The following is a 24,201-nucleotide window of genomic DNA, read 5'->3' as shown; positions in this document are numbered from 1 at the left end:
TCAATGTAGCAATACATAGCAATAACAAAAGTTAAAGAGCGTCGTAAGGTAAGCGTATAAGAACATGAGCTAATGATACAGTTATGGGTATGTGGTGAGATCTGAGGGTCGCAAACAGTTTTAAACCATATCAACAGAGTCTTGGTGTACAGTGGAGGGCGCTTCGATGTGATGTTGAGGAATATCTGAAGCAGTCGATTCCACCGCAGGAATAGACATGACAGAAAGATGACGGATAGAGGATATCTCGATACGAAGGTCATGATCATCTTCGTCGCGGGTTACAGCACGCGGGGGGAGCGTCGGGGCGATAGTGTCGGTGGGGGACGGTTCTAAGTCAGAGAGCGCACCTCCAACGTCGGCTAGCGACATCGCACCATATGACGATGCGCCGTTGAACGACTTTTCCTTGAAACTCGTTCCGACACCAGAGACATCAGTGAAGGAATCCAAAGAGTCGCGCTGCCGAGAAACCTTTCTGTGTACAAACACTGGGAGTGATCCACTTGGCGCAGCAGAGGATTTTGATCTAAAGCTCGGTTAACGTTGAAGCCAAATGATTAAAATTTTCGACTTACCCTGTTGAACTCCAGAGAGTTGAACCGAACGAACCGCCAGTCGATAACCCAACGCGCTTAGCGACGGAATCGATCGCAGCACGATAATTTTTCCTCGCTTCATCGGCGAAGCCGAAGTAGGCGAAAAAAACCATCGAGCAGAAGATGACGAACCATCGACTGGTCTCCAGAGAAATCGCGGTTCCCTTGTCCAGATGCCAGATGACTGAGGGGTACTGGCCGACCCTGGAAAAATCGGAATGAGTATCGTCCCATCCCTTCCAGGGCTGGATGGGTTGCGACGTGACATTCAGGTAAATAGACCAACAGCTGAGCGGGATAGTGCAGAGGATTTCGGTGGCAGCCAGACACATCAAACGGAAGTATCTGTTCGAGTTGAGATTATTGTTTGCGGACAGCAGTTCCTTGAACTGCGCTCGACGCTTGTTGAATGATCTGATACTCAACACTGGAGCGCAGTGAGCGGACAGGTCCGGAACAAGCTCAAAAAGTGAATACTTACAACAGTAGACCGCTGAAACACATCCGATTGCGAGGGGCCAAGTGACATCAACAACATATGCAACCCAGGTGTTGTAAGTGAAAGGATAGCAACCAATATCTTCGAAGATATTGAAACGATGACCCTGATCGATGTATTCTTCACGAAAGGGTTAGATGCCAGGAAGAGACTGAAGCAACTAATTGACATACGCAAAACCATTTCAAGGACAGGTATCCCGATACCAATGCCCAAATCAACCAAAACAGCGCGACGCCTCTCCGACTTGGTGATTGTGACTGCATTCGCCGTTGCAATGTAGTACAAACGACGATTGATGCAAAGCGACGCAGCAGGAATAGCTACAGCGGAGCCAATCATGAAGCGAGTAGCTTTGAGAGGGCGAATGAGCATAAAGTTTTTCTTGCATTGAATCTGACAAGAAAACTCACAGATGTCGCACCAAACGGGGGCCCAGTTGATAACATTGCCATTCCAAATGATCGAGTTAATGAATTGGTTGAGACAGGCTAAACCAGTCCAAATCATAAAAAGACAAGTTCCTGTGTTCCAAGCTGGACGAGTCGAAATTAGCACGGGGCAACCAGGAGAGCGGAGGAAAACATTACCTTCCAAGTGCCACGGCAGGGGGATGATGGACAGCAAGAAGCCAATGAAAGCAAACATAGAAAACACCCAGTTAGGATAAGTGAGGACTTCCGAGTCGGCCGACATATTGATAGTCCAAAGCGCCTGAGGAGAGCAGTATTGGAAGAGCGTCCGCGAGGTTTTGAAAAAGTGGAATTTAGCGGGGGATCGACAATTCAAGAATCACAACCCGCTTTAAGAGCAAAAACTCCAAATTTCCCTCGTTGTACAATTTTTGGACGTCCCCTTGTACTCGGCTACGACTGACGGTACGATGAACCGTTCATAGACCATTCATGATTACTCCAGATTGGGATGTTCATTTGATGATACTATATTGAGCATATCCTAGTTTGGACGTAAGCTTGTTCTGGGCCGAAAATGGAAATGACAAGGGGTGGCATGATTTTAGTGGAATATCCGATAGAAAGTCTTTGGAATAAAAAAGCACGTTGACTCGAACTAAAAATCCAGGGCACCCTCCATTATCGGCTAGACTTGAGTTTGTCGAGCGACTCTTCCAAACCGGAGCATCCAAAAACAGGTGCGATAGACGGAGATAAGATAACCATCGGGGGTCGAGGAGGAGGTGGGAATAGAAAGAATGACGGCAGGGATAAAAACAGCTGATCGGGAAACAATGTTTAGGTGTCCTTGTTCTGCAAAAAGTACAGTTTCTTCTAGTCTTCGAGACGTAAACGTCGCAACGAGAATGCTCACCTTGAACGATACCGGAACGATACTTGCTGATACTTGGTTGAGGGTGTTATAATATTTAGCTCCGTCCATGTATTGAATATCTGAACTCTGAACCAAATTTCGATGCAACAGGAGCAGCTAAGAATGTTGCCACATATGTACACTTTGGCATCTGCCAAATACGCTGACATTTGTTCGCGGGGTCCATAGCACGATTCATATGTGTAGTCGATTGAAGAAAGTGATAGATAGGTGGTTTTGAGCAACGAATTGAGGAAGAGCAAGAAGAGAAGTGGGCGTAGCGCGCCCCATTATAAACGCGACGGAATTAGCCGAACTCTTTTGTCTTTTCGCGTGGGAGGGGCGCCTTTTCGTTTGCTTTATTGTTCCCCTCTGGCCAATCCCAGAGTGCGATTACGATTACAGCAATTGATATTCATAGCGTAAGTACGGATCGATATGATACATGTACAGAAAAGAGTAGGGCTACAAATGAGAAGGAAAGGGGATATAAGCGATCGTCGAAATACATAAACGCATGGAAAAGAAGAGCAATGCTGAGTTTAAGATTAAAATGTATAGTAGGAAGAACGTGGTCAGGTAGTCTCTTGGACTACGGTCATAAAGATAGCTTCGTTCGAGGGTGGATGACTTCCTGCTCGCAAATATTTCCTAGCCTTGTTCAACGTGGGAGAAGCCGCCCTGCTCGTAGCATCCAGATGCTTCACACTATCCGGGACAGGACGGACACCGGGCCCTCGAAAAGGGCGTGCATAGTTCCTGACTCGGTCAAACGGACCATCATGTTCACCAAACACTGTGTCCGAATACGCAGGGGATTGATGGCCGACGCGGGGAGTGAACGGCGGTGGTGAACATGGAGGTTGAGGCCACGCAGCATCAAAAATGGAAGAAATGGTGGATTGTACGTCGTCTGGAACACTTTGAGGAGCGTTAAGTTTGACTGGTACCTGCGGAGTTTCCCTCAGAGCTTTATCGCCAACGCTTCTCGGTAGAGGCTTGTAAACATGTGGTGGGGGAATAAGAGGTGACTGAAGTCCAAGGGAATGAGCTGTAGGCGAGTGCAAATATTCCGCTGTATATGCAGAAAAGGCGACATCTTCTGACGTCGTAGAAGTTCGAACCGGATTCGAGGATGGCACGAGGGATCGTAAAGTCTTATCAGGGATTGGTGGAGGAGAATGGGGCGGAGGAGTTGGTGACGAGGGATAGTTCACAGGCGAAGTTCCTGAGCGCATGCTGGCAGTGGACGTTGGGGAGCGAGGGGTTGGAGACTTCGACTTCAAATCAATCATATCGTCCCAACCGGAAACGAAGTTTTCTCCTGGCTCAACCATCGTCGACGAAGGATCTGCAGCGCGTCTTCTAATACTGTGAAAGGATTAAAATTCAAACGGTATTGAAATTCGATCCAGCTCACTGTAATGGTAGCAGAGGCCTACTAGAGATGTGTAAACGAGGTAAACGAGGCTCGAAAGCCTTGAGCCATTTCGTTATTGATGCATAAACCTTTGGCGATGACCTCACTGCATCTCGAATATCTTCGCCCAGCACAATGGACAACCCGATATAGAGCCACGAAATCGAAGAGACGCTCCACCACGCAAATTCGATGGGGACAATGTCCACATCAGATTTGACTATCGCGATTACAGTGAAATCTCTATGAACCGCGGCCAACGAGACCCAAGGTATGATATTGGAGCGTATAAAGTTTCCAAATAGAGTTATGATCGTTGTTGCGCTTCCGAGGATCATCACTGTTGATGCACGACGAGAGAAATCAGGAAATGATGACATGGTGCTCGCTGAAGTGTGGGCATCGAAACTCTTGAAGCCACGGGAAAATTTATGAAAGGCTCGAGCTAGGAGTGGTCTGCATTAGGAATACGCATTCGAGATTCGAAAAAGAGGACTGACTCGTAGAAAAGAAAGCGACGCCGCCGAGCAGCATAGGAGGAAGTAACATTAGAACTATAGCTTGATTTGCTGGGTAAACAGAGGCGCTACAGCCAAAGTTTTCCAATATATTGAATCTGTGATCTTGAACGATGAAATCTGTACCCAGTGCACGTAAATAAACTCTTCGATACACGAGGATGTAGAAAAACTTACGGAGACACATATATAACACAGGAATAACAAAACAGAATAAACCGTCGAGAATGTATTGCAAACGTTTCGAAGAGGGTTTCTTCTTCTGGTCATCGTGGATGCGCGCGAGCCTAGTCGATATACAGATACATGCACCCGGAATAGCAACCACTAATCCTAACAGTACTTTGGTCACTATCGAAAAGAAATTTAAACATATCAGATTTGTGCGAGTTCGGAAGCCCAACGCAGAGTTTCTTACCCAGATCACACCAGCGAGGAACATGAATATCGGTATTTCCAGCCCAAACCAAACTATTGATTCCCTGAATGAGGTTGCACACCAGAAGCCAAAGAACGAGTGCAAGTTGTGCGACATCAGTTCGAATTCGAGGACCGGCGGCAAAGACGCCGAGAATGACGACGCAAAAGAAAGATACAATGGGTAAAGCAACGAGCATTATGATGAACGAAAATGAATGATTAGGAAAGGTCGGATTCAAGGTGGAGAAACCTCTCTGATATCATTCAACAGAGATGGAAATTGGTAGACGAGGAATGACTTGATGGGCACAATTCTTATAGCATAACAGTAGAAGGACTGTAGTCCTTGTACTCTTTACCTCCAGTTAATTACAGTAGCATGGAAGGCGTAACTCTGGTTTCTCATCTACCAGAGATACAAGTTAAGGCCTATTTTCGAGAACAAGGCGTTAATGACCACTTACCGTTCAAATTCATTTATTGAGGGGAATACATTTGTGCATTGTTTTTACACAAGCTAGTGTTCAAATTAGGTATTCCCTGGACCCTATCTAAATACCACCAGCGTAGCGTACCCCAAAATGGAAAGTAGAAAGGAAACACTTCTTTCGGAACAGACGCAGATAGTGGCTGTGCGAAAACTTTGCAGGGAAGGACGAAACTTCAAACGCAACTTCCATTCATGGCAATGATCACTTGCCAAAGAGTTGTCCCGACGTTGAAAAAATTCATGACGGAGAAACGCCGTCGCATGACTCTGAACAGCTCTGAACCTGGCGCTAGCAAGCGCTGCCAGAGTGCTAGTGCCAATAGCTACCAATTAATGTGCTATAACGAGGTCATGATTGACATCTTGCAAAACTTGAATGTAGGAATGTAAGATAAGAGGGTACTTGGAGAGTACTTGATGATCGCCAAAGGGTTCTCAGCATATACGATCGATATCTTCGTTGCAAGACCGAACCAAGAAACAAAGAGCGTCAAAAACATCGTGATAAAAAAGCAGAACTACTCACTAGGCTACCTCCCAAAATCATTCTCAACTCTGCACTGAGCACCCCTCGCGAACATGTATATCTTGCATACGTCGAAACCATTATAAATTTTTCCCTTCATCACATGAATGTGTAGAGATGTGTAGCCGACCCTCTTAATCATTCCAGGCGGTAAGGAATTATGAATGGTCAAGATAAGATTCCAGTCATCATTGAGAGAAAGAGAACGACGAGAGACTTGCCGCCGGCTTCTTCTCTGGTGATGGGATCGTGCCGGTAGCTGACCGATTCTTCTGCCACCTAGTATATTTCGTTGCTTTCTTATTCTTGTTCTTAAGCTAGCTTACAAGGTTGTCCGGTCCCAGGTATAAGAATAGAAATTATAGTGAGCTACAATCTGTTATCCAACATGGTAGTTGATGCAATTAAGAAAGTAAAAAGGAAAGGACAAGAGACTTGCAAGTCCTTGATGGTGATATACAATGCGGGAATAATCCAGACAATACAATCGATATTAGAAAGAAACTGATAAATTAACAACGACAGCAAACACAGCGACTGACGTTCCGGCCAAGTTTCAATCGAGCTTTAAGTATACACGGAAGGACGACGAATATTCATCATATAGTCGGAAGACGATCTTCTCGAGGCCCACGAGACGCAGAAACACTCGAAGACACCACCGGAAAGGTAAAGTCGTTGCATACAAAACGTGCACAAAGAGGAGAATGGGTAGAGTCATGATTGAGACCATCACGAAGAATGGCCGGGAAATTATTGGTTGCACTGTAGATCCGGGAGAGGTAGGAGGAGACTTCACGACGACGGTTTTGGGGCGGATAAGGGTATTGTTGCTCTTCTGGCGGTCAGTATGGATCTCCATTAGTTCGGGAATGGTCTCCAATTTTGTCAGGACGGGAGATGAAGCGCCGGGATGACTGGGAGAACGGAGCAGATGCTTGTATGTCGCTGGCGACGGAGATCCATTTGGAGATAATGATTTTATAGAAGATTTAGAGGGGTGTGAACCTAGGAGGGATGCTGGTAGTTGCAGGACATACTCCAAAGCCTTCTCGTGCCTTTTGACTATCTTTTCGACTGAGTCTACCTGCTCGTCAACGTAATCATACACCTCGTTCGTCTCCTTCGCTAGTTTCTTCTTCAACTTTGTTATCAACTTTTCCATATCCTGCATTTGTTCATGAAGCCGCTCCAGCTGCTGTTTCATTTCCACAATACCTTCTGAACTTCCTTCCTTCACTGAGGAATGATAGTGTACGATGTCGTGCAAGTCAGTGACGCGCTGATTGAATCGTTGAATGAGATGGGACCATGGTCGAACCCCGGTGGCGAGAATGAACAAGCCGATACTAAACCAGGAATGGATGTCCTGGCCAGTAACAGAAAAAGTAACATAACGGAGGAGATAGGCACCGAGGAAGGGAGAGACGACCGCGAAGGAAAAGAAGAGGAACTCGAGGAAACGAAGCTCGGACGAAGCGCGCCTTGTATAGAAATCTTCCGCAGCAGGCAGACTAGTTGAATGCGGCCGAACTCGTGGTCGAGCATTGTAATATAAAGTCCAAGGAACTGAAGAAAAAGGATGAACAGATGCAAATTTGTGTGATGATGCTATACACATACTTTCGATGATTTGGTGTAAGTAAAAGACTAAGAGCAGGACAAAAAGGAGGTTCTTTATGTGATCGCCACCGGTGAGCCACTGCCCCACAGGCGATACCAGTGCTGCAACAACAGCCAAATCGAATTCGTACCAAGAACGAGCTTTGGCGGGATGATGAGCCAAAGGTCTGCGTTCGGCATAGTCAGAATTGAGACCAGGGTTTTGCCCTCCATCATCGTCATTAGCACGAGGAGTGAATGCAGACCGCCTGGGGCTGCCATTCCCTTCAGTCCTGCTGGATTCCGACTCAGTTTCATATTCCCCATCTGTTGGACCTGCCACCTCCACCTCATCATCATCACTGCCATGGATATCCTGAGGTGTCTTTGTTGCCACTGGCGAGCCCTTGCCCTTTTCAATGGAAGAATTATGATTCAGGTTTGACAGGGAATGAGCACGCTCGAGAATGTTCATTCGACGCCGAAGAGTCGAACCGGTGTTGGGTATTGAAATCGAATTAACGTCCTCCATGAAAAAATCACTAACAGGAAAAAGGTAAAAGAGAGGAAGGAAAGACCAAAATCCAGTTTGACAATTATACAAGGCGGAGAATCAGTGGCTATCAGTGGCGTGTTGTGTTTCCTCCAGCGCCTATGGGGCCGGGCATCACAGGCGCTAGTCGACCTCAATTCCACATCAAGGCTCGAGACTAGTTGAGAATCTTATCTGAGAGAAGAAAGGAAAGGAAGGTAAATCAAAGAACAGTCGGGGCCCGTTGAATCTGACAAAGACGTAGGCGTATCGATTTCCTCCTAATTTTTTGATCCCTCGCATCCATGCGGCGGCGGGAACGATTCGTCCAAGACACACGATTGCTTTCCAATCCACTGCGCTACGGCCGCGCGCAGCTTGTATCACAGGTTCGTGCTTCTTTTCTCTCGTTTGTCTTACCATGAGGTTTTCGAACCTAGTTGTATACTTCGGATTAATTCTCAATGGTTTTCGTCAAATTTACAGCTACTCAATCACATGTTAGTTTGAAGAATACTCTATGCAGCATACCGTTCTCCCCCACTCGCATGCAGCCACCTCGTTGAGAATTGCGCAGTAGGTCGATCCCGTTCCGGTGTATATATTGCTTCCGTTGTCTGACGACCAAATTTCTCGCGTTGCTGTCTGTTGCCAGGTATCTCGTGCCACAACACAAGTCCGTACACAAGTATAATGATACTAATTCCAAAGCTGCATCACAACCACTGGCCAGAACTTATGGACAATCTATTTCTAGCATCTCTTGTGATTCTTTCTACTGCGCGGATGCAACCGCTCGATGATTTTGGTTTGCGTTGAGACATCTTTTCCGGTTTAACAAATTACGGGTTCGAGGTCGACTCGGAGGTAAAGAAAAATGTATAAAAGCTTCAAGCCCTGCGGAAGAAGAACAATTTATACACCCTCTCTGGTATTCTCTCCTCCCTTGGTCCGACATGCACTCGACATTCATTCATCTCCTTTCCTCTATCGTAATCGCTACTGGCCTTCTTCGGGTCCATGCAGCTACCTACACCCAATCAACATCATATATAGGAAATGACTTTATCAGTGGCGATTTTAATTTCTTCACGGCCGCTGATCCCACAGCAGGACGGGTGTATGTTCTATTTATCTACCTATCACCGTCTTCGTCCACTGAATCAGACGAAAAAAAATATAGAACTTATGTGGACCAAGCAACTGCAGCTGCTGCCAACTTGACCTTTGCCACAGACGATGTTTTTGTCCTTCGTGCGGACGATACTACAGTCCTCTCTGCAAGCGATCCCGGCAGAAAGTCTGTTCGACTTGAATCTGTGCTTACGTTCGGGAGCCCATCAGCTATGGTGTATGTGCAGATCAATAAATTACTGAATGATACCCGCGCTAAGATGAGATACAGACTCGATATCGCACACATGCCTGAAGGATGCGGGTATGTTTTTCTGTGATTATTGCCGTCCATGCTGAAGTTCTGATTGCAATATTTCAAGCACCTGGCCAGCCCTTTGGACATATGGCCCCAACTGGCCAAGTACAGGCGAGATAGACATCATGGAAGGAACGTTCAACTCTTATCTCAATAATGATTGCGGGACTGATTTGAGAAATCATATTCAGGCGTGAACAACCAAAATAATAATCAAGGTACTTTACACACAGGCCCATGTAAGTGACTTTTATCAAAGAGGATATTCTGGAACCTCAGACAGAACGTATAGCCTGCACTATGCCCGCCAGTCGCACCCAAACCGGTACTGTGCTGAACGACGACTGCGCTGCTGCAGATGATGGAAACGATGGATGTGGTGTTGAGTTTGCTGCCAACACATTCGGACCTAGTTTTAACGCTGCTGGAGGAGGATGGTGTGTCACCGTCATTTCCCCCCGTTCTATCGCGCTATGGAATTAATTTCTCGTTACCATCATCATGTAGGTTCGGAATGGAGAGGACATCTACCTTTATCAGTATCTGGTTCTGGCCGCGTGGCTCCACTACGGTCCCCGCCGGTGTATCAGAAGGAGACACTGAAGTCGTTACCGACAACTGGGTGAGCAGAGGAATATTGGCTCCGGTGTACGCGGTATAACTCACGCATGTGTTATTTTTGTCAGGGTACTCCCGTGGCTTATTTCCCCAACACCGATTGTGACATTGCATCTGAATTTGAGGCCCACAATTTTGTAATAAACCGTATGGCTTTTTACCTGTAAATTTCGTGCTCGGCTGACAGTTCTGCCCCAGTAACGTTCTGTGGTGATTGGGCAGGAATCACTAGCGTTTGGGATCTTGCTTGCGCTGCGAGTACGGGAGTCTCTGATTGCAATGGTGGGTTATCACTTCGCAGATCTCATTCCATTGACTGATATTAATATTTGTTGGTCAGACTACGTCAATGCAAACCCCTCCGCTTTCAGCAATGCATATTTCGAGATTAATTCTGTTAGAATCTACGAATGAGCAGCTCATGCAGTGTGGTCCTTCATCGTTAGATTGGAGCTCATCGTGACTCGTACAAATCGTTCAGCCGGGTGCTGATGTTGTAAATTTATAAATGTGTGTAATTGATAGCTACGTATGTATACAAAAAACCAAACTACCACCGATTAAGTATGGGCCGGCGAATTACCTGTTGACGAAAGTGTATGGATAAATAAAACAAGGACCCAGCATATTCAAGCATATGAAAACAAGCATACGAAAACATATGAATAAGGTAGAGTGATGTCGACGATCCGAGTCGGGAGCTCCAGATATCACTAATCATCTTCTGCTACTAACGCCGCTATCTCGTCGTTTTCCATCTTCAAAAGGTCCATTAGATTCTCCAAGATCCAAGCACCATCTTCCGGACCCTCGTGATTCTGCAGTGTCTCTTCATCGTCAGTCACATACTCGCTCAGGCTACTTAGACCAGGGCTTGCCAGATCATCAACGCCGTTACTATTCCGGTGTTGCTGATTTTCAGCCATCTCACGGGCCATCAGGTCGCGGACGGCTTCATCCAAAGCAATGCAAGCTGCAAGGGAAGAACACTCCGCATCGTTGAAGGATCGGGAACGGCGTACGACTCGGGCACGAGGTTCACGAGCCCCAGGAATGCTTGTGTTGGCGGTATTGTGGAGCGAGTGTGCAAAGCGGGGGGCAGCAATCGTAGCGACACTCGGAATGGGTCTGATCGTGCGTCGGGATCGATGAAGTGAAGCAGTGGCGGTAGGATTTGAGGAATTTTCAGTTGAGGCCAAAAATGAAGGGCGTTCGACCTCTTTGTCCAGTCCCAAAAATTCCTTCGCATTATTCCGCGAAGTGCGATTATGCACAAGACTTCGCACCTTCTTCAGCAGTGTCTTTGAGAAACTCTTCTTCGGTTTCTTGTCCACCCCTGCGGCGGCCTTGACCTCCTCATGCTCAGCTATCCGATCGATTCGCGCCGACGCGGGAAAGAAGTCGGCCGCATCTGAATGTCGTACTTTGCGCGCGGGTGGAGTAAATGTAACGGTGGTATAGGTGCTGGTTACAGACGAGCAAAATGTGACCGCGTCGGAGGAGAAGTCTTCTCCAACACAAGCCATGTGCCGGTTCAAGGACCTGTCGCTGGGAACGCGACGGGCATGAGTGAAGCGCCTTCTGGAAATAGACTCAGATGAAGAGGGAAAATGCACCGACATGGTAGATGGCAATATCTGATCCTATGATGAGCAGGAGCCTCATAATATATAGAAGTGTCGCTAATTCCTAAATAGGCTTGCAGCGAACAATGGAGAAAATGGCAAAGCCACGCGAGGTTCAAACTGTGTTCCTTCTTGATTCATTGTCCGTAGAATTGGCCACCCGATTGTGGCAGCGAGCACATTGACAATCTGGAAAAACCAAACCATAGAGGTAGACAAGTCATCAATTGACGTCTAACAAAAGTCTGCGAAATGTGAATATTGGTTGGAACATTGAAAAGGCTGGTGTTTGGTCGACGAAGAGATCAACAGTGTTCCTTATGATAATATGTAGTCGTCAAGTCGAGGTTATGCTTGAGTTAGTAGAGCCCAAGAAGATCCGAGAAAATCATTCTGGACGAAAATCAGCTTCAGGCCGAAACCAGTATTAGCTGTACTACTTGGAGGATAATGTAGCATTATGCAGCCCCAAGATAGATGAATAGAACAAGCCTGATCATGAGGATGTCGCAGAATAACGCGGAATACTTGAACTACAGCTGGCGCCAATTTTGCAACGGATCCGCTTTCGGTCGGATTTGACTCCCGGACCGAGTCTCTTGCGACGTTTCTTTCTCACTGTCAGTTCCTGTCCTTCCGTGCAGCCCCGGTATTTATCAACGCTAGCAAACTGTTAGTATTCTGGATCTGTTATTCCTGTGTGTATTCAAATAACTATACTCGAGGTTTCGTTCCGAAACTTGAAAAGATCAAATGAATCATTTCGATACGTAGTGCGCCACATTCATATTCTGGAACAGCTTTACTTGAACTTGAGACTCCAAAAAACAAACAATCTGAAGATACAGAAAGGTGTTGTGAATCTTGATCTTCTCAGTCTATACATTTATAGACTATGCTAATACTTGGCACCGCAGCTGCTTACTTTCAGCTACTTTCCCGTTAACGAACTCTATCATGTATATAAAATCCCTAGCACATGTCAACGTCAACCCGTTTGTTCCCTCCAGAGCTGTACAGCTCGGTACCTGGGAGCTCGTAAAGTAATGGCTGATCTGTCCAGCAAGAAATTCACGTATAAATCGAGCCGGGAGCTTTTGCTCCCCACATTATAATGTGTATGTTTCTCCTCAGCTTTATTTCGTTTTTACATGCTGAAAGTGCGTTGTACCAGGGAGAACGCTCTATCGTGTTCCAAATCCTTCCATCATCGTTCTACTGCTATTTTCTAGCCTACTTCATTCCACATCGGCTTCCACGAATTTCGCTCAATGCTTGCAGGATATTCAACAAGGAAAGTTTGGGCCTAACGCCGGCGTTGACAATTATGGCCGCTCAGTTTCAGATATTTCCCTGGCGACTGCTATTCCCTATGAGATGTGTGTAACCGCGTGTGGAGGGGGGTCCGAAGCATTCACTTGGTCAGATTTCTCAAATCAATTCAGCGCATGGTTACTTCCCTGGCTTGCTCTACTCTCACAACTTCCTTTTGGGGCGAACGACAAGCTGGAGAACTTCCTTGTCGTCGTCCTTACAATTGGTTCACCAGTCCTCGCAGCATACTCTGCGGCGCTGACGGTCCTGAATGGTCGATGGATTGTTCGTCGCTTCTCAGGCTCTACGTATCCCAACACATATCGTGCAATTCGCACATTAAGCAGCTTGCAACAAGCACCCATCCAACTTGACTTTGATCGGGAGGTGCTTCTACCTTCGTTGATCGTCCTTCCTGAAAACGATTATTGGTGGAAAGACCTACTCGAGCACTTGAATTATACCCATACCTGGTCAATATCCGCTGCCACGTCTATCGCTTGGGTTTTCATTGCCTATCTGTTCACAGTGATCCAATCACTTTCTGATGTCCTACAAGGAGTAGAAGTCAATGGACAGGCAGTGGGCTCGGTTTGGCTTTGGCTCCTCCCTGTCGTTATCGCATGGTTGCAAATATCGCCAAAGTGCGATAGTATTCGGGTAGCAGATGCTCTTCGACGAGCAAACAATATCGCATACGTTGCAACACATACTGGAATCCGAAGGAGGGCTAGTCAACTAGGTAATCATCATGCAATTTCTCTTCGAGAGGATTATGATCCTTTGTACAATGACGAACGGTGCACATCTCCCATATACAACTATGCCCGAATATTCTCCTGGACCGCCGTTGTGGAAGAGATTTCAGGATACTTTTACGAAGCGACCAGGCGTTCTCACCTCTTACAGCCTGTTGCTTCGGAAATGGAATGGTTGCCCAGCGACCGCAATGGTGTAATGCGAGACGAAAACCGTATCGGTAATGCAACCGAAGTCATTTCCTACTGCCTACCATTCTTTCCCCGACGGTATCAGTGGGGGTCCGGAGTATGGGGTAGAATTATCGTTGCCTCTATCCTAGCTCTTATTCTGCAGTGGGGTACTACTGGGGCTGCAATTTTTGTTGTATGGGAAACACCCACTCGTGGCCTTGGATGCCGGTCTGGGAGTTATCTCATCTATGCTTTCCTCTCCACCGTCGTCTGGGCTTTACTTCTTCTTTCAAGTGTCCTCGCGCGTTACTCCACATTTGACTATGAATCCCGCGACCCTCGAGAAATAGAAAAGCATCATGTCCGTGCCAACCTCGCTGGCACGATGTCCATATTCACACGTCGAGTCGGGAAAACTGTTGCAGCAGTGAATGCTACCTGGATTCTGGCGACTTGTATCTTCCAATTTAGCGCCTTTTTTGACCGATGCTACTGCGACAGTAGTGCGCTAGGTCTTGGAGCTGCAAAGGCATTCAACGTCATACAGTTTACTCCAGAGGACCTCGAATCAATGCGGGGATCATGGATCGGAGGAGTGTTCCTTGCGGTCGGTTGTGCAGCTATCTATGTTGGTTTTATAAACATCTGTATTAATCCCCATATACCCCCTAGTATCAAGCGTGAATAATGTTTCCTATAAATTAACGGTGCGTTGAATTTGTCGCGTTTCCCGCTCTGTATTATCCATATGTATTCTATGTACGAGTTAATGATTTGTTATAATTATATTAGTGTCAAGAGATGCTTTTTGCCTCTGAAATATGACCGTCGACGAGTCAAAGTCTTGAAGTTCTTCGGCAAGGCTAATGCGAACGCACCAATTCCCACGGAACGTCTGCTGATCAATACTACCCACATAGTAGACGGTTTGCTTATTGGCGCACTCAATCATGTCAAGACGTAGACTTGATCCAAAGCTGTTGAGACCAAGCTAGGCTATAGATGCTTTAGTGTGGACAAGTGTCATCCTGGCAGCTGCGTATTCCGATTCACTTTCCTAGATTACTTTGTCCTGATGTTCATAGCCGCATCACCCTCCATGCATTCGAAATTCAGGTCCACAAACTCTGCACGATGCTGCGTCTTAGGATCCAAATCTGTTCTTGATTGATCCTTGACGCGAAGTTAAGGACGGCTGCTTTTCGAACATGAGGATGTAATTTAGGTTCCGAACCATATCATTGTCAAGCTGGCTGGCCAGCCATATCAAACCAGTTCCGCGTCCTACTCTCCTCGCTATCATTTGTGCTCCGAATCCCCAAGAACGTCCTTTCTGTTGTCCTTTACGTTGGCTCTCCTTGTTCTCTGCTGTCGTATTCTGCGGCCCTCAGGGTATTGGATGTGGATGGAACGTATCGCTTTTCATTGTGGTACTTTAGGCGCATAACTTAACACGTGTTGCTCAATTCGAATGCTACGAAGGCTGAGACAATCGAATTTGGCCCAGAGTAGCGCTCATAGGCTGCTTGGTCCTTCTTCCCGATAATGATGGTTGGTGGAAAGATTTCAGTATCGCCTCCTCCGTGGCCAGGGATCGAAAAATCTTATGGCCGACGTTTCACTTTCTATCATTCGCTCTCAGTAAATGCAAATGAAAGATTTGGATTAGTTGGTTGTCCTCGGTTTGGCTTTGGCTTCTCCCTCTCGTCGTGGCATCACTGATATTGATATCATCGGACAGATGCGATGCTATCCATGCAGAGGATCGCGCTCGATTAGGTCCTTGAGTGTGAAAAATGTAGTCGTCGTCCATCTCCCATGTTGTTCCGGCGATTTTTCTCTTATGAAACACGGTCACTCGTGGCCTAGAATATCGTTTTGGGCAGGATTTTGGGATTTATTCAATTCAATCTTCCCTTGTATTTTTCCCTCCTTTTATCAAACGTCTCTACCTGCATGCTCGTTCGACTAAATGCGTTTATTCATGCGAAACACGGGTCAACTTCAGGAATACTTCATTGAAACCTTTTCTGATTGATACATCAAATGCGCTACAGGCTACATACAGACTGTGCAAAGATAATAGAGATAAATAGAAAGCGCTAGTCACCAATGAAGGCGAAATGGAAGGAGAAACGGGAACTGGTAGCGCAAGGATACATAATGCAAGCAAGGAGTGGTGAAAGTAGGAGAGAAATAACAGAAAGAAAGAGCGGCGGGTAGTACACAGAGGCAGATGTGGTCAACTGTCAAAGTGACCATATAATTGGGTAGGAATACTGAAAGTTCGTCAATACGTTGTGGGGGAGCCAAGGTCCTGTAATTACTCACCGAGTCAATGAGAATCCGAAGAAGTTTTGAGGACGGCGGGAGTCACGATGATAAATGTGAAAAGAGATACATGTGGGAGTGCCCGTTTGAAGAAGTTTGTTTGCCTAACAGAAAGATAATCAGCGGTTAAAACAGTGGTAGCTTGCACAGAACGAACGTACACACACACTATGAAATAACGCAGAAGGCGATGGCGTCTCCACCACCTGCCTCTGAGTTCACAGGTACAGAAGCATGATGTTCGACATCGTTGAGGGCGAGAGAGCCATCGTCGGAGGAGGTTGAAGTTGAGAGGAGAGCGTCGAATGAAGTGAACGAGTCCATTGAGGAAGATCGGAAAAGACTTAGATAGTAAAAGTGCGATCTAGGCTAGGAGTTTGATATTTCAATGAGTTGATTGAAAGATTTCGACTTCAAAAGCAAGAAGGCTAGTTCGTGTCTTGACTCCTATTAATCGTAGCGTTTTATAGCCTCAAAGTCCCATTGTACCTCGATTTTGACAACAATGAATGGCCCCCAAGCGGCCATTGTCCAAAAATCGCAAGAACCAATCTTTTGTTTTCAAATCTTGTCCCATCGTGCTTTTCATGATCATATACATCTAGCCTAAACGAAGAAGGGATTGGGGGAGGGTAGAGCGATATTGAGAGTTCGTTGAAGAGTCGCCCATGAGCATGAACGCTTGAGCGGGAAGCCTCATTGAACAAGCGCTCGACTTGACCCATTATGTTCTCTTCACCTTAGCAATTTCTTAGAGTTTTAACACTGAAAAATGACTTCGATTTTATGTGCGAATCGGAAATTGTAGGCCTAGATGCCACACATCGCGGAAAAGAGAAACAGAAGGGCATGCGCAATTGAGACCAGCCTGCCGCTCCAACCTGGCACAAGTGACAGCGAGAAAGTCGGGCCGAGTCGCGTGCGTTGAAGGAAGACGCCCGAAGTCTTAGTACTACTTTCCAGCTAGTTTCTCTACTAAAGCCTCTCACTTATTCTTATTCATTTGAGAGGTATGAAAATTGGTTGGATAGAAAAGATGTACAGGCTACAAAAAAACTAACTGTGGCAACATATAGAGCATACAAATTTAAACCAATGGGCAATCTACTGATGAAAACGAAGAAGGGTAGAGAAGAATTAATGCTATCAAGGAGCGTAGGATCGAGTGCCGGATACAGTAAAAATAAAATCAAGCAAGGAACGACGGACAGAGTCGACTATCAAAGTGACCCAGATAAAGAAATGCACAGCGACCCTGGGTGCTATCGAACAGATTGTTAGCCTCAAACAATCTGTTTTGCATACAGACTCACCTAACGGTTGAACGTTGATTAACCAAAGGGGGAACAGGGCGCACAGACGGAGTATATGAAGGAATCGAACACTGAGTCAGCTGTCAGTTGGTTTTCTAAATGGCTAAAGACAGCAAAATACTGACTAAGGTTCATTAGGATATCACGCAGAAGGCAGTGGCGTCGCCGGCACCTATTGCTTCAGAGTTGACTGGAACCGGCGAAGTAGACTCGTGTTGGGCCTCTGGTAAAGACGCGTTGCCAATACGCAGGGCGCGGAGGACGTCTAGCTCGGTGTCAATCGGCACAAGAGAGGAGGATTCAATGAGGGTACTAAAGGAGTCCATCGGGAGCAAGTTTGAGAAGACGGTGGGTTGTTGTGAGTAGCTGGGGAGGCTTTCGGTGTTGAACTAGGTTAAACTACTGTGCGAATGCAGGGGTTTGTTCGAAACATCGCAAAGCTTATATATCATGCGTTGTATTTTAGACAATGGAGAGGAATAAAGGAACATGAAGGCCGCTCATTGTTCAAAATTTTCCAAGCGGTTCATTCAGGGGTTCATCTGACTTCATTGTCTGTCATGATCATTGTCCTCCGTTAAATATCCCCATCCTCCCCATCCTACCCTCGAGAATCACACAGTAATACTCACACCTTCGACGATTTTTACAGGAACAATAGATAGTCGTTTCACGTTAAGAGTACAGAAAATACATAGGATATTCATACAGCAATAGCACAATGTACATGCTCGTAGAAAGCATCTGGTAGCAATTCAGGAGGGTAGTGTTGCGTCAAAGGACTAGGGCATAAAGTAGACGAAGAATCAGAAACGGAATATTTAGCGGGAGATACAGGTGACGAAAGAGTTGTAGTGTATGCTGGTGGCGGGCGGTGTAGCTCGATAGTATTACAACCGTTTTTAGAGAGTGACGGAGTAGAGGGCAACTTCAACATGTGCTTTGACTTTTGCCGAGAATATCTAGACGGAAGGTCAGTCAGGAGGAAAATAGGAATGAAGGCCGAGGTGCGTATACTCACGTTTGTACATCGGAAGATTTAATGCCTGCAAAACGAAGAAGTGCACGGTACCACAGAACATAATGTCGCCGGGCCTCTTCTGCAAAACCAAAGAACGCAAAGAAGATGAGCGCGCAAGCGACGGAAGCCCAACGAGTAAATAGTATTCCCATAACAAATAGTGGGTCAGCGTCGTAGAGAACGGAAGGGTATTGGGCCACTCGGGAGAAGTCGATATGCGTATTGGCGAGGCTGATCCAGGGCTGAACCGGAGATTGCGTAGCGCTGAGCCAGATGAGTAGAATAGTAAGGGGAAGAGTGCAGATCATTTCCGTCATAGCAAGAGCCATCAGTCTGAAATATCGGCCAAAGGAGAGGGTTTTGTTGCTTGACATGAACTGTGCGAATTCCAGTCGTCGCATGGCGAAGGCACGTAATGAAAGGACTGTCAGACATTGTTAATGTTAGTAGTAAGCAGAGTATCGATTTCAGACACTTGCCACAATAGACAGCAGAGGCAATACCGAGAAGAATTGTCCACGAAAAGGTGATGAAGTACGTTGGTATGGTGTTATATAATGCGGGCATGCAGCCAATGTCTTCGTAAATGTTGAAGCGATGTCCTTGAACGATATACTCTGAGGATAGGTTTAATTAAGTCAAACTTGAAACTAGAACTGTGACTCACGCAATGCTACATATACCAGGGGCCATAAACCACAGAAAAAGCCGTCGATAACGACAGCTCGACGTTTCTAGAAGACGGAATGTCAAAGAAGAGGAAAGGATGTCAAAACATATCGAACCTCTGCGTAGGTAATCGAAGCACTTCGAATAGCAGCTATACTATACAACCGTCTGACGATACAGAACGACGCTGCCGGAAGGGCTACAGTTGTAGCCATCGTAATGCGTATTGCTGAAAGACAATAACGATCAGTAGGTGAAGGGGGAGTATGAGCACAATGCTCGTACATATCTCACACCACACAGGTGCAGAGTTTATCACGTTGCCCTTCCATATCAAAGAGTTCACGAATTGATTGAGGCACGATATAGATGCCCAAAAAATGTAAAAGCACGTCCCCGAGTTCCATGCCTGAAAATGCCAAGGGAGGGGAATCAAAGGAAGGACGAAGCCAAAGAAAGCGAAAATTGGAAAGAGGGGATAGTCGAGATTGGCCATGGCGAAATCGAAATGTTTGACTCAACGCGACGCGAGACCACAATAGCCAGGAAAGAGGTGGCGAGAGACAAATGTGGGTTGGTCAAAGTCCATTGTGGTCTAGTATAAGTATGAGATGCGTCCCTTTGTGGTCGAACAATGGTTTATTGATCAAGGGAGGACAATGGTCGGAGTTTCAATAGATCGGCACAAATTAGGCGCCTAGAGAAATAGACGCCCTCAGCAGAAGAGATACCAGTGGAATCTTTGCTCGTGCGCTCATGATCATGCCTATCCGTAGCTTTTATTTTACTCAACGAAGTAAGCGCGATCGCTATCTATCGCGTCCATGAGTATCTGTTGCGCCCTGGTAATCCCCAATATCTATCCTCTTTCTCACCAACCTCTACAAACTGTCTAAATATCGGAGCCTGAATAATACTTGCTCAATGCTAAGACACAACTGAATGAGATGGTAACCATATCCTGCACTTACTTCAATTTGTAGTAGCCCGATACGATGTGAGCTTCTTCTTGGGCTTAAATAATCGTCATGCATCTTCGCCTCTACCGAAAATCTACCGAAAATCTTGCAAAATTTTACATACACGCCCCATGAACTATTCCTCCAAGGCAATGGTGGATTCGAAGACTTCAGCAAAAAAATTCCATTCGGAATATCGGGTCCACCATTAGTAATACATTCTCAACACAAGCCTACAAAGTTGGATTATGGGTTTAGCGTTGATCAAGATTGCATCGATCTTCATAAGCTCCATGATAGTCTCCGACCTTTTACCTCGTCCGAAGCTAATAGTCCCTTCTGGCTGTACAAGTGCAGAGATACCTACGAGATTCCGCCGTTCCTAGAGAGGCAACAGCGGCCGCGTTAGTTTCGTTTTTCAGTCCATGAACTATCTTAGACCATCTTCAACGTGGAAATATCAAGTCAACGACCCACAAAGACTACCCTACTTGAACTCCCTAGTCTTCAAATACACCCGTCGTAATGTACAAGCTTCAAATCAGGCTCAAATTCGATGGGACAGCCGTCAATAGCAGCACAATACACCTAGTATTCATCAAGAGTTCATACTCTGCGAGAGTCCAGGACATTCGCTAACTGAAGGTTCATACAGAGGTACATATGATATATGCATTGCATTATAAATACAGGACAAGATATGTGGAATCGGAGGTACGGGAAATCTGAGGAGGTATGCGAAGAAGATCTGAAGACAAGCAATCAATCAATGCAAAACACAGTCGTGAAGTATGTAGCAAGTGCGGCGTCACCAGGATCTATACCGAACGTTCGTCGAACATGTATGTAGTAGAACTAATAAGCAACCGTGAGGAAACTGGGAACTGTGACTAAGATAAAGACTGTATAGTGTGGTATAGTACGGTATGAGTTTTTGAAATGGTATGAGATGATGAGCATGATCAAGTTGCAAGGTGAAACTACGAATAAGCAGATGATAGATGATGAGAATGCGAACTACGCGAGGGGGGCGAAAAATAGGAGGAAGAGGATGACGAGGAGATTACAGCTAGTGATACAAGCGGTGCGAGAGGACGCAACGTGGAAGATATAGATAGATCAAACATGAATCGTCAAATAGTGGCCGGTCGTGAGGCCTAGAAAGACCAGTCATCGGTGATTGGTGTCGTGGAATAATGCTGGTAAATGAGTGGCAGAGTAAAGATGTGCGGGTTTCGTCCTCGTCGTTATGGCGGTGGCGGAAGGCAAGGCAAGGCAAGGCAAGACATGCATGCCAAACATAGAATCAAACGAACCGATCTGATCTATTTTGAGCTTTGAGGGCTTTTCGTTTTTTGAATACGTCGCTTAGGTCTTCCAGGAATGAAGAAGACCAACAATAATGTGATAATACAAACATTGAAATTCCGTCGTGAGATTCAATCTCATAGGGACTCTCGAGACGACTGCGTGTGGACAGTAACTATTATCCCAGTGGAATCGTTCGCGTGGCTAGTGATATGGGGATGAGCGATTGGATACACGCTGGGTGGGGAGAATGGTCTGTGGAACGATAGAGCGGGGGGCGGAGGAACTGGAAGCTGCGAGGGAACGAAAGGGACTGGGGTCGGTGCCCGTGTATAGACGTGATGCATGACGGGAGACGTTGGACGAGAGTCCATATACGCATCAGTTATCGAGATATCATCCTCGTCCTCCCGAGCTTCCCGGTGTGAAATCATAGAAGAATGAGAATATGACGATGGCCGGCTGATCTCCTCCACAATCATATCTGGGAGTGTCACCCACGAAGCTTCTCTGGAAGAGTGTAAGCGGGTCTCATCTTCGCATTTGTTCAGGGCAACAGCAGCAGCATCAAGATGTTCAGAATCGACGTAGGATGGAGGGGCGGTACTTGAAGCCATAGGCGTACGTGGGGTGGCTGGGGCATAAGTAGACGTTGACGACGATGGTGAACAAGGAACATCGTGTGAAGTCCGAGTAGAGAACGATTTGCGGTATGGACCTAATTCGACATCGTCATCATCAGGAAAGCAGATAGTTGAGCGGGAATCGGCTTCGGTGAAACTCTTTCTGGCCTTTTCGCGCGCGGAAGGCATAACGGGAGTTGCTGGTGGTACGTAGACAGGAAGCGTATCTTCGTCGTTTGAATTGATTTTGAACTTGTTTAGTCTGAATCGAGGAGGTCAAATGTGGAGAGGCACAAAAAGAAATGAAAACACGTACCCAGCAAGCATGCTACCTTTCCCGTTTTTTGATCTTCCCTCTGACGAAGGACGGAAACCCAGCGGCATGGCGAAAAACCAGAATGCGCGGCGGTAGTTTTTCATCGCTTCTTCTGCGAATCCAAATAGCGCGAAGAAGATGAAGGCGCAAACAATGGGGAGCCATCGATTAATTTGGACAGCAGTGTAATTTGACGTGTTGCTACGCCAAACAGCAGAGGGGATTAAGACCACTCGATTGAAATCGAAGTGTGTATCGTTCCAGGATATCCAAGGCGCTAATGGCACTCCATCTAACCCAATGAAGATGATATAGATGCCTACAGGTATAGTACACATAATGTCGATCAGGGCGAGGAGCATTAGTCGAAGATAGCGACTTGGACTAATGGTACTGTTGGCGGAAACGATCTGAGTGAACTGGAGACGTCGTATGTAGAAAGTTCGAAGCGTGAGGCCTAATGGGTTGACAATTGTTGAGTATTCTTCTGCGAATAACGGGAGAGAGAAAAGGCGCACTTGAGTATACAAACGAGACCAGACCAATGAGCACAGGCCACATATAGTACAAGAAGTATGCCGGAAGAGTATTGTACGTAGTAGGTGAACACCCATATTCCTCAATTATATCGAAACGGTGACCTTGAACAATCATATCTGAAGGATGGGTTTGTTGAGCGCGGGAAAAAAGGGACTGCGACGCGACATACGCAAAAGAAGCACCAAGATAGGCAGTCCGACCGCGATAGCTACATCCTCATAGATTGCTCGCCGTTTCTACTCGTGCATGATCGGTAAATGGAAGTAGATCGGAAACAAAAGCACATACATCATCACGCGTGATTGATACAGTTCGGGTGGAAGTGAGACGGTATAACCGTCGACTGATGCAGAGGGTGGACGCCGGAATACCGACGCCAGCACCAGCTATGATTTGGGACGCTGAAGCGCACTCAGCGATGGGTACAAATCTGAATATAGACGAGTAACGCACTGATATCGCACCACACGGGGATACTATTTATTGCATTGTCGGCCCAAATCAAGGAGTCGATGAAAAGTATCAAGCAAAAGCATCCAACCCAGAGCATGAAGGCACAAGTGCCGGAGTTCCATGCTTGAAAATGCCACGGTAATGGGATTACACTGAGTGCGAAACCGAGGAAAGAGAGAATAGGAAAGAGAGGAAACGTTGGATCGGAAGTTTGCATGGCGTGGATGTAAGTCAAATCCAACGGGCCAGCATCATATAGCCACTTTTCAAGTTCAAAGTCCCTTTGTTCGCCCGTTTAGGTGAAGGCATTGTGCACAAACAATGGGGAATGTTGATGAGGAACAATGAGCTATTGTAACGTGAGAAGGTGGTAGCTTCGGCGAGTTTGCCGAGCTTCCATCTGTCGGAGATCGAATATTACTGAGGTGCCGGTTAGCCTTTCCTCCCCTTTCCTGCTAATGGGACGATTTCATCAACTTGCATGTTCTAAGGAGTAAACGACGGGTCGATGCGGGGTCCTGTCTACAGGCTGTATATGATATAGATTTCTTAGGAAGGGAGGACCGGCTTGGTCCACTTACAGGGTTTTGCATAATTTCGTGAACAATCGAGTTTTTTTCTTTTTGCGGTCCGTATATATCCGTTCCCAATTCGGAATATCTAAACGTGATGTGACCCCATCCCTCCTCAAAAAATGCATCTTTTGGTGGTATACTGAAGACACTACTGGGATGATGGGATGTAGTAAGAGAGACTCAGAAAATACTGCAATGAGGTGTTAACTACAAAAAGAATGAGGAAAATCACTTCAT

The 24,201-nt window shown here is 46.3% G+C and overlaps 11 protein-coding genes across 11 annotated transcripts; 2 read left to right on the top strand and 9 right to left on the bottom strand.

Moving 5' to 3' along the window:
* Window positions 1-574: 574 nt before the first annotated feature.
* C8R40DRAFT_1059784 (pheromone receptor) lies at window positions 575-1,794 on the bottom strand (the record flags this gene model as incomplete). The annotated part of the gene is made up of 5 exons (XM_046225301.1): window positions 575-1,026; window positions 1,081-1,218; window positions 1,272-1,451; window positions 1,512-1,634; window positions 1,689-1,794. The coding sequence occupies 5 exons, from the start codon at window positions 1,792-1,794 to the stop codon at window positions 575-577; spliced, it is 999 nt and encodes a 332-aa protein (XP_046080446.1).
* Window positions 1,795-3,002: 1,208 nt separating this feature from the next.
* Window positions 3,003-4,227, bottom strand: C8R40DRAFT_1074164 (uncharacterized protein; the record flags this gene model as incomplete). The annotated part of the gene is made up of 2 exons (XM_046226672.1): window positions 3,003-3,798; window positions 3,848-4,227. 2 exons carry the CDS (start codon window positions 4,225-4,227, stop codon window positions 3,003-3,005), a joined length of 1,176 nt encoding a protein of 391 aa, XP_046080445.1.
* A 49-nt stretch (window positions 4,228-4,276) lies between these two features.
* Window positions 4,277-4,982, bottom strand: C8R40DRAFT_1059627 (GPCR fungal pheromone mating factor; the record flags this gene model as incomplete). The annotated part of the gene is made up of 2 exons (XM_046225277.1): window positions 4,277-4,716; window positions 4,784-4,982. The coding sequence occupies 2 exons, from the start codon at window positions 4,980-4,982 to the stop codon at window positions 4,277-4,279; spliced, it is 639 nt and encodes a 212-aa protein (XP_046080444.1).
* A 1,375-nt stretch (window positions 4,983-6,357) lies between these two features.
* On the bottom strand, window positions 6,358-7,878 carry C8R40DRAFT_1163627 (uncharacterized protein; the record flags this gene model as incomplete). The annotated part of the gene is made up of 2 exons (XM_046230386.1): window positions 6,358-7,370; window positions 7,425-7,878. The coding sequence occupies 2 exons, from the start codon at window positions 7,876-7,878 to the stop codon at window positions 6,358-6,360; spliced, it is 1,467 nt and encodes a 488-aa protein (XP_046080443.1).
* A 1,013-nt stretch (window positions 7,879-8,891) lies between these two features.
* C8R40DRAFT_1217167 (endo-beta-glucanase) lies at window positions 8,892-10,573 on the top strand (the record flags this gene model as incomplete). The annotated part of the gene is made up of 10 exons (XM_046233235.1): window positions 8,892-9,055; window positions 9,119-9,286; window positions 9,341-9,373; window positions 9,432-9,472; window positions 9,559-9,606; window positions 9,660-9,804; window positions 9,875-9,989; window positions 10,054-10,132; window positions 10,184-10,267; window positions 10,326-10,573. 10 exons carry the CDS (start codon window positions 8,892-8,894, stop codon window positions 10,397-10,399), a joined length of 951 nt encoding a protein of 316 aa, XP_046080442.1. The 3' UTR covers window positions 10,400-10,573.
* A 125-nt stretch (window positions 10,574-10,698) lies between these two features.
* C8R40DRAFT_1176840 (uncharacterized protein) lies at window positions 10,699-11,607 on the bottom strand (the record flags this gene model as incomplete). The annotated part of the gene is made up of 1 exon (XM_046232580.1): window positions 10,699-11,607. One exon carries the CDS (start codon window positions 11,605-11,607, stop codon window positions 10,699-10,701), a length of 909 nt encoding a protein of 302 aa, XP_046080441.1.
* A 960-nt stretch (window positions 11,608-12,567) lies between these two features.
* C8R40DRAFT_1176839 (uncharacterized protein) lies at window positions 12,568-14,544 on the top strand (the record flags this gene model as incomplete). Its single annotated transcript, XM_046232579.1, has 3 exons — window positions 12,568-12,648; window positions 12,698-12,728; window positions 12,785-14,544. The coding sequence occupies 3 exons, from the start codon at window positions 12,568-12,570 to the stop codon at window positions 14,542-14,544; spliced, it is 1,872 nt and encodes a 623-aa protein (XP_046080440.1).
* Window positions 14,545-16,355: 1,811 nt separating this feature from the next.
* On the bottom strand, window positions 16,356-16,511 carry C8R40DRAFT_1059769 (pheromone precursor; the record flags this gene model as incomplete). Its single annotated transcript, XM_046225299.1, has 1 exon — window positions 16,356-16,511. The coding sequence occupies one exon, from the start codon at window positions 16,509-16,511 to the stop codon at window positions 16,356-16,358; it is 156 nt and encodes a 51-aa protein (XP_046080439.1).
* A 1,031-nt stretch (window positions 16,512-17,542) lies between these two features.
* C8R40DRAFT_746739 (pheromone precursor) lies at window positions 17,543-18,014 on the bottom strand. The gene is made up of 2 exons (XM_046236092.1): window positions 17,626-18,014; window positions 17,543-17,571 (listed from the first exon to the last, which is right to left on the bottom strand). The coding sequence occupies exon 1, from the start codon at window positions 17,824-17,826 to the stop codon at window positions 17,635-17,637; it is 192 nt and encodes a 63-aa protein (XP_046080438.1). The 5' UTR covers window positions 17,827-18,014; the 3' UTR covers window positions 17,543-17,571; window positions 17,626-17,634.
* Window positions 18,015-18,517: 503 nt separating this feature from the next.
* On the bottom strand, window positions 18,518-19,686 carry C8R40DRAFT_1059768 (pheromone receptor; the record flags this gene model as incomplete). The annotated part of the gene is made up of 5 exons (XM_046225298.1): window positions 18,518-18,945; window positions 19,004-19,138; window positions 19,189-19,255; window positions 19,307-19,419; window positions 19,476-19,686. The coding sequence occupies 5 exons, from the start codon at window positions 19,684-19,686 to the stop codon at window positions 18,518-18,520; spliced, it is 954 nt and encodes a 317-aa protein (XP_046080437.1).
* Window positions 19,687-22,356: 2,670 nt separating this feature from the next.
* Window positions 22,357-23,606, bottom strand: C8R40DRAFT_1059626 (pheromone receptor; the record flags this gene model as incomplete). Its single annotated transcript, XM_046225276.1, has 5 exons — window positions 22,357-22,853; window positions 22,915-23,052; window positions 23,106-23,172; window positions 23,225-23,337; window positions 23,390-23,606. The coding sequence occupies 5 exons, from the start codon at window positions 23,604-23,606 to the stop codon at window positions 22,357-22,359; spliced, it is 1,032 nt and encodes a 343-aa protein (XP_046080436.1).
* Window positions 23,607-24,201: the final 595 nt, after the last annotated feature.

This window comes from Lentinula edodes (assembly GCF_021015755.1).
Source record: "Lentinula edodes strain Le(Bin) 0899 ss11 chromosome Unknown C8R40scaffold_56, whole genome shotgun sequence".
Lineage (NCBI taxonomy): Eukaryota > Fungi > Basidiomycota > Agaricomycetes > Agaricales > Omphalotaceae > Lentinula > Lentinula edodes.
The sequence above is the reverse complement of the archived record's forward strand: the minus strand, read 5'-3'. Positions and strand labels throughout refer to the sequence as shown.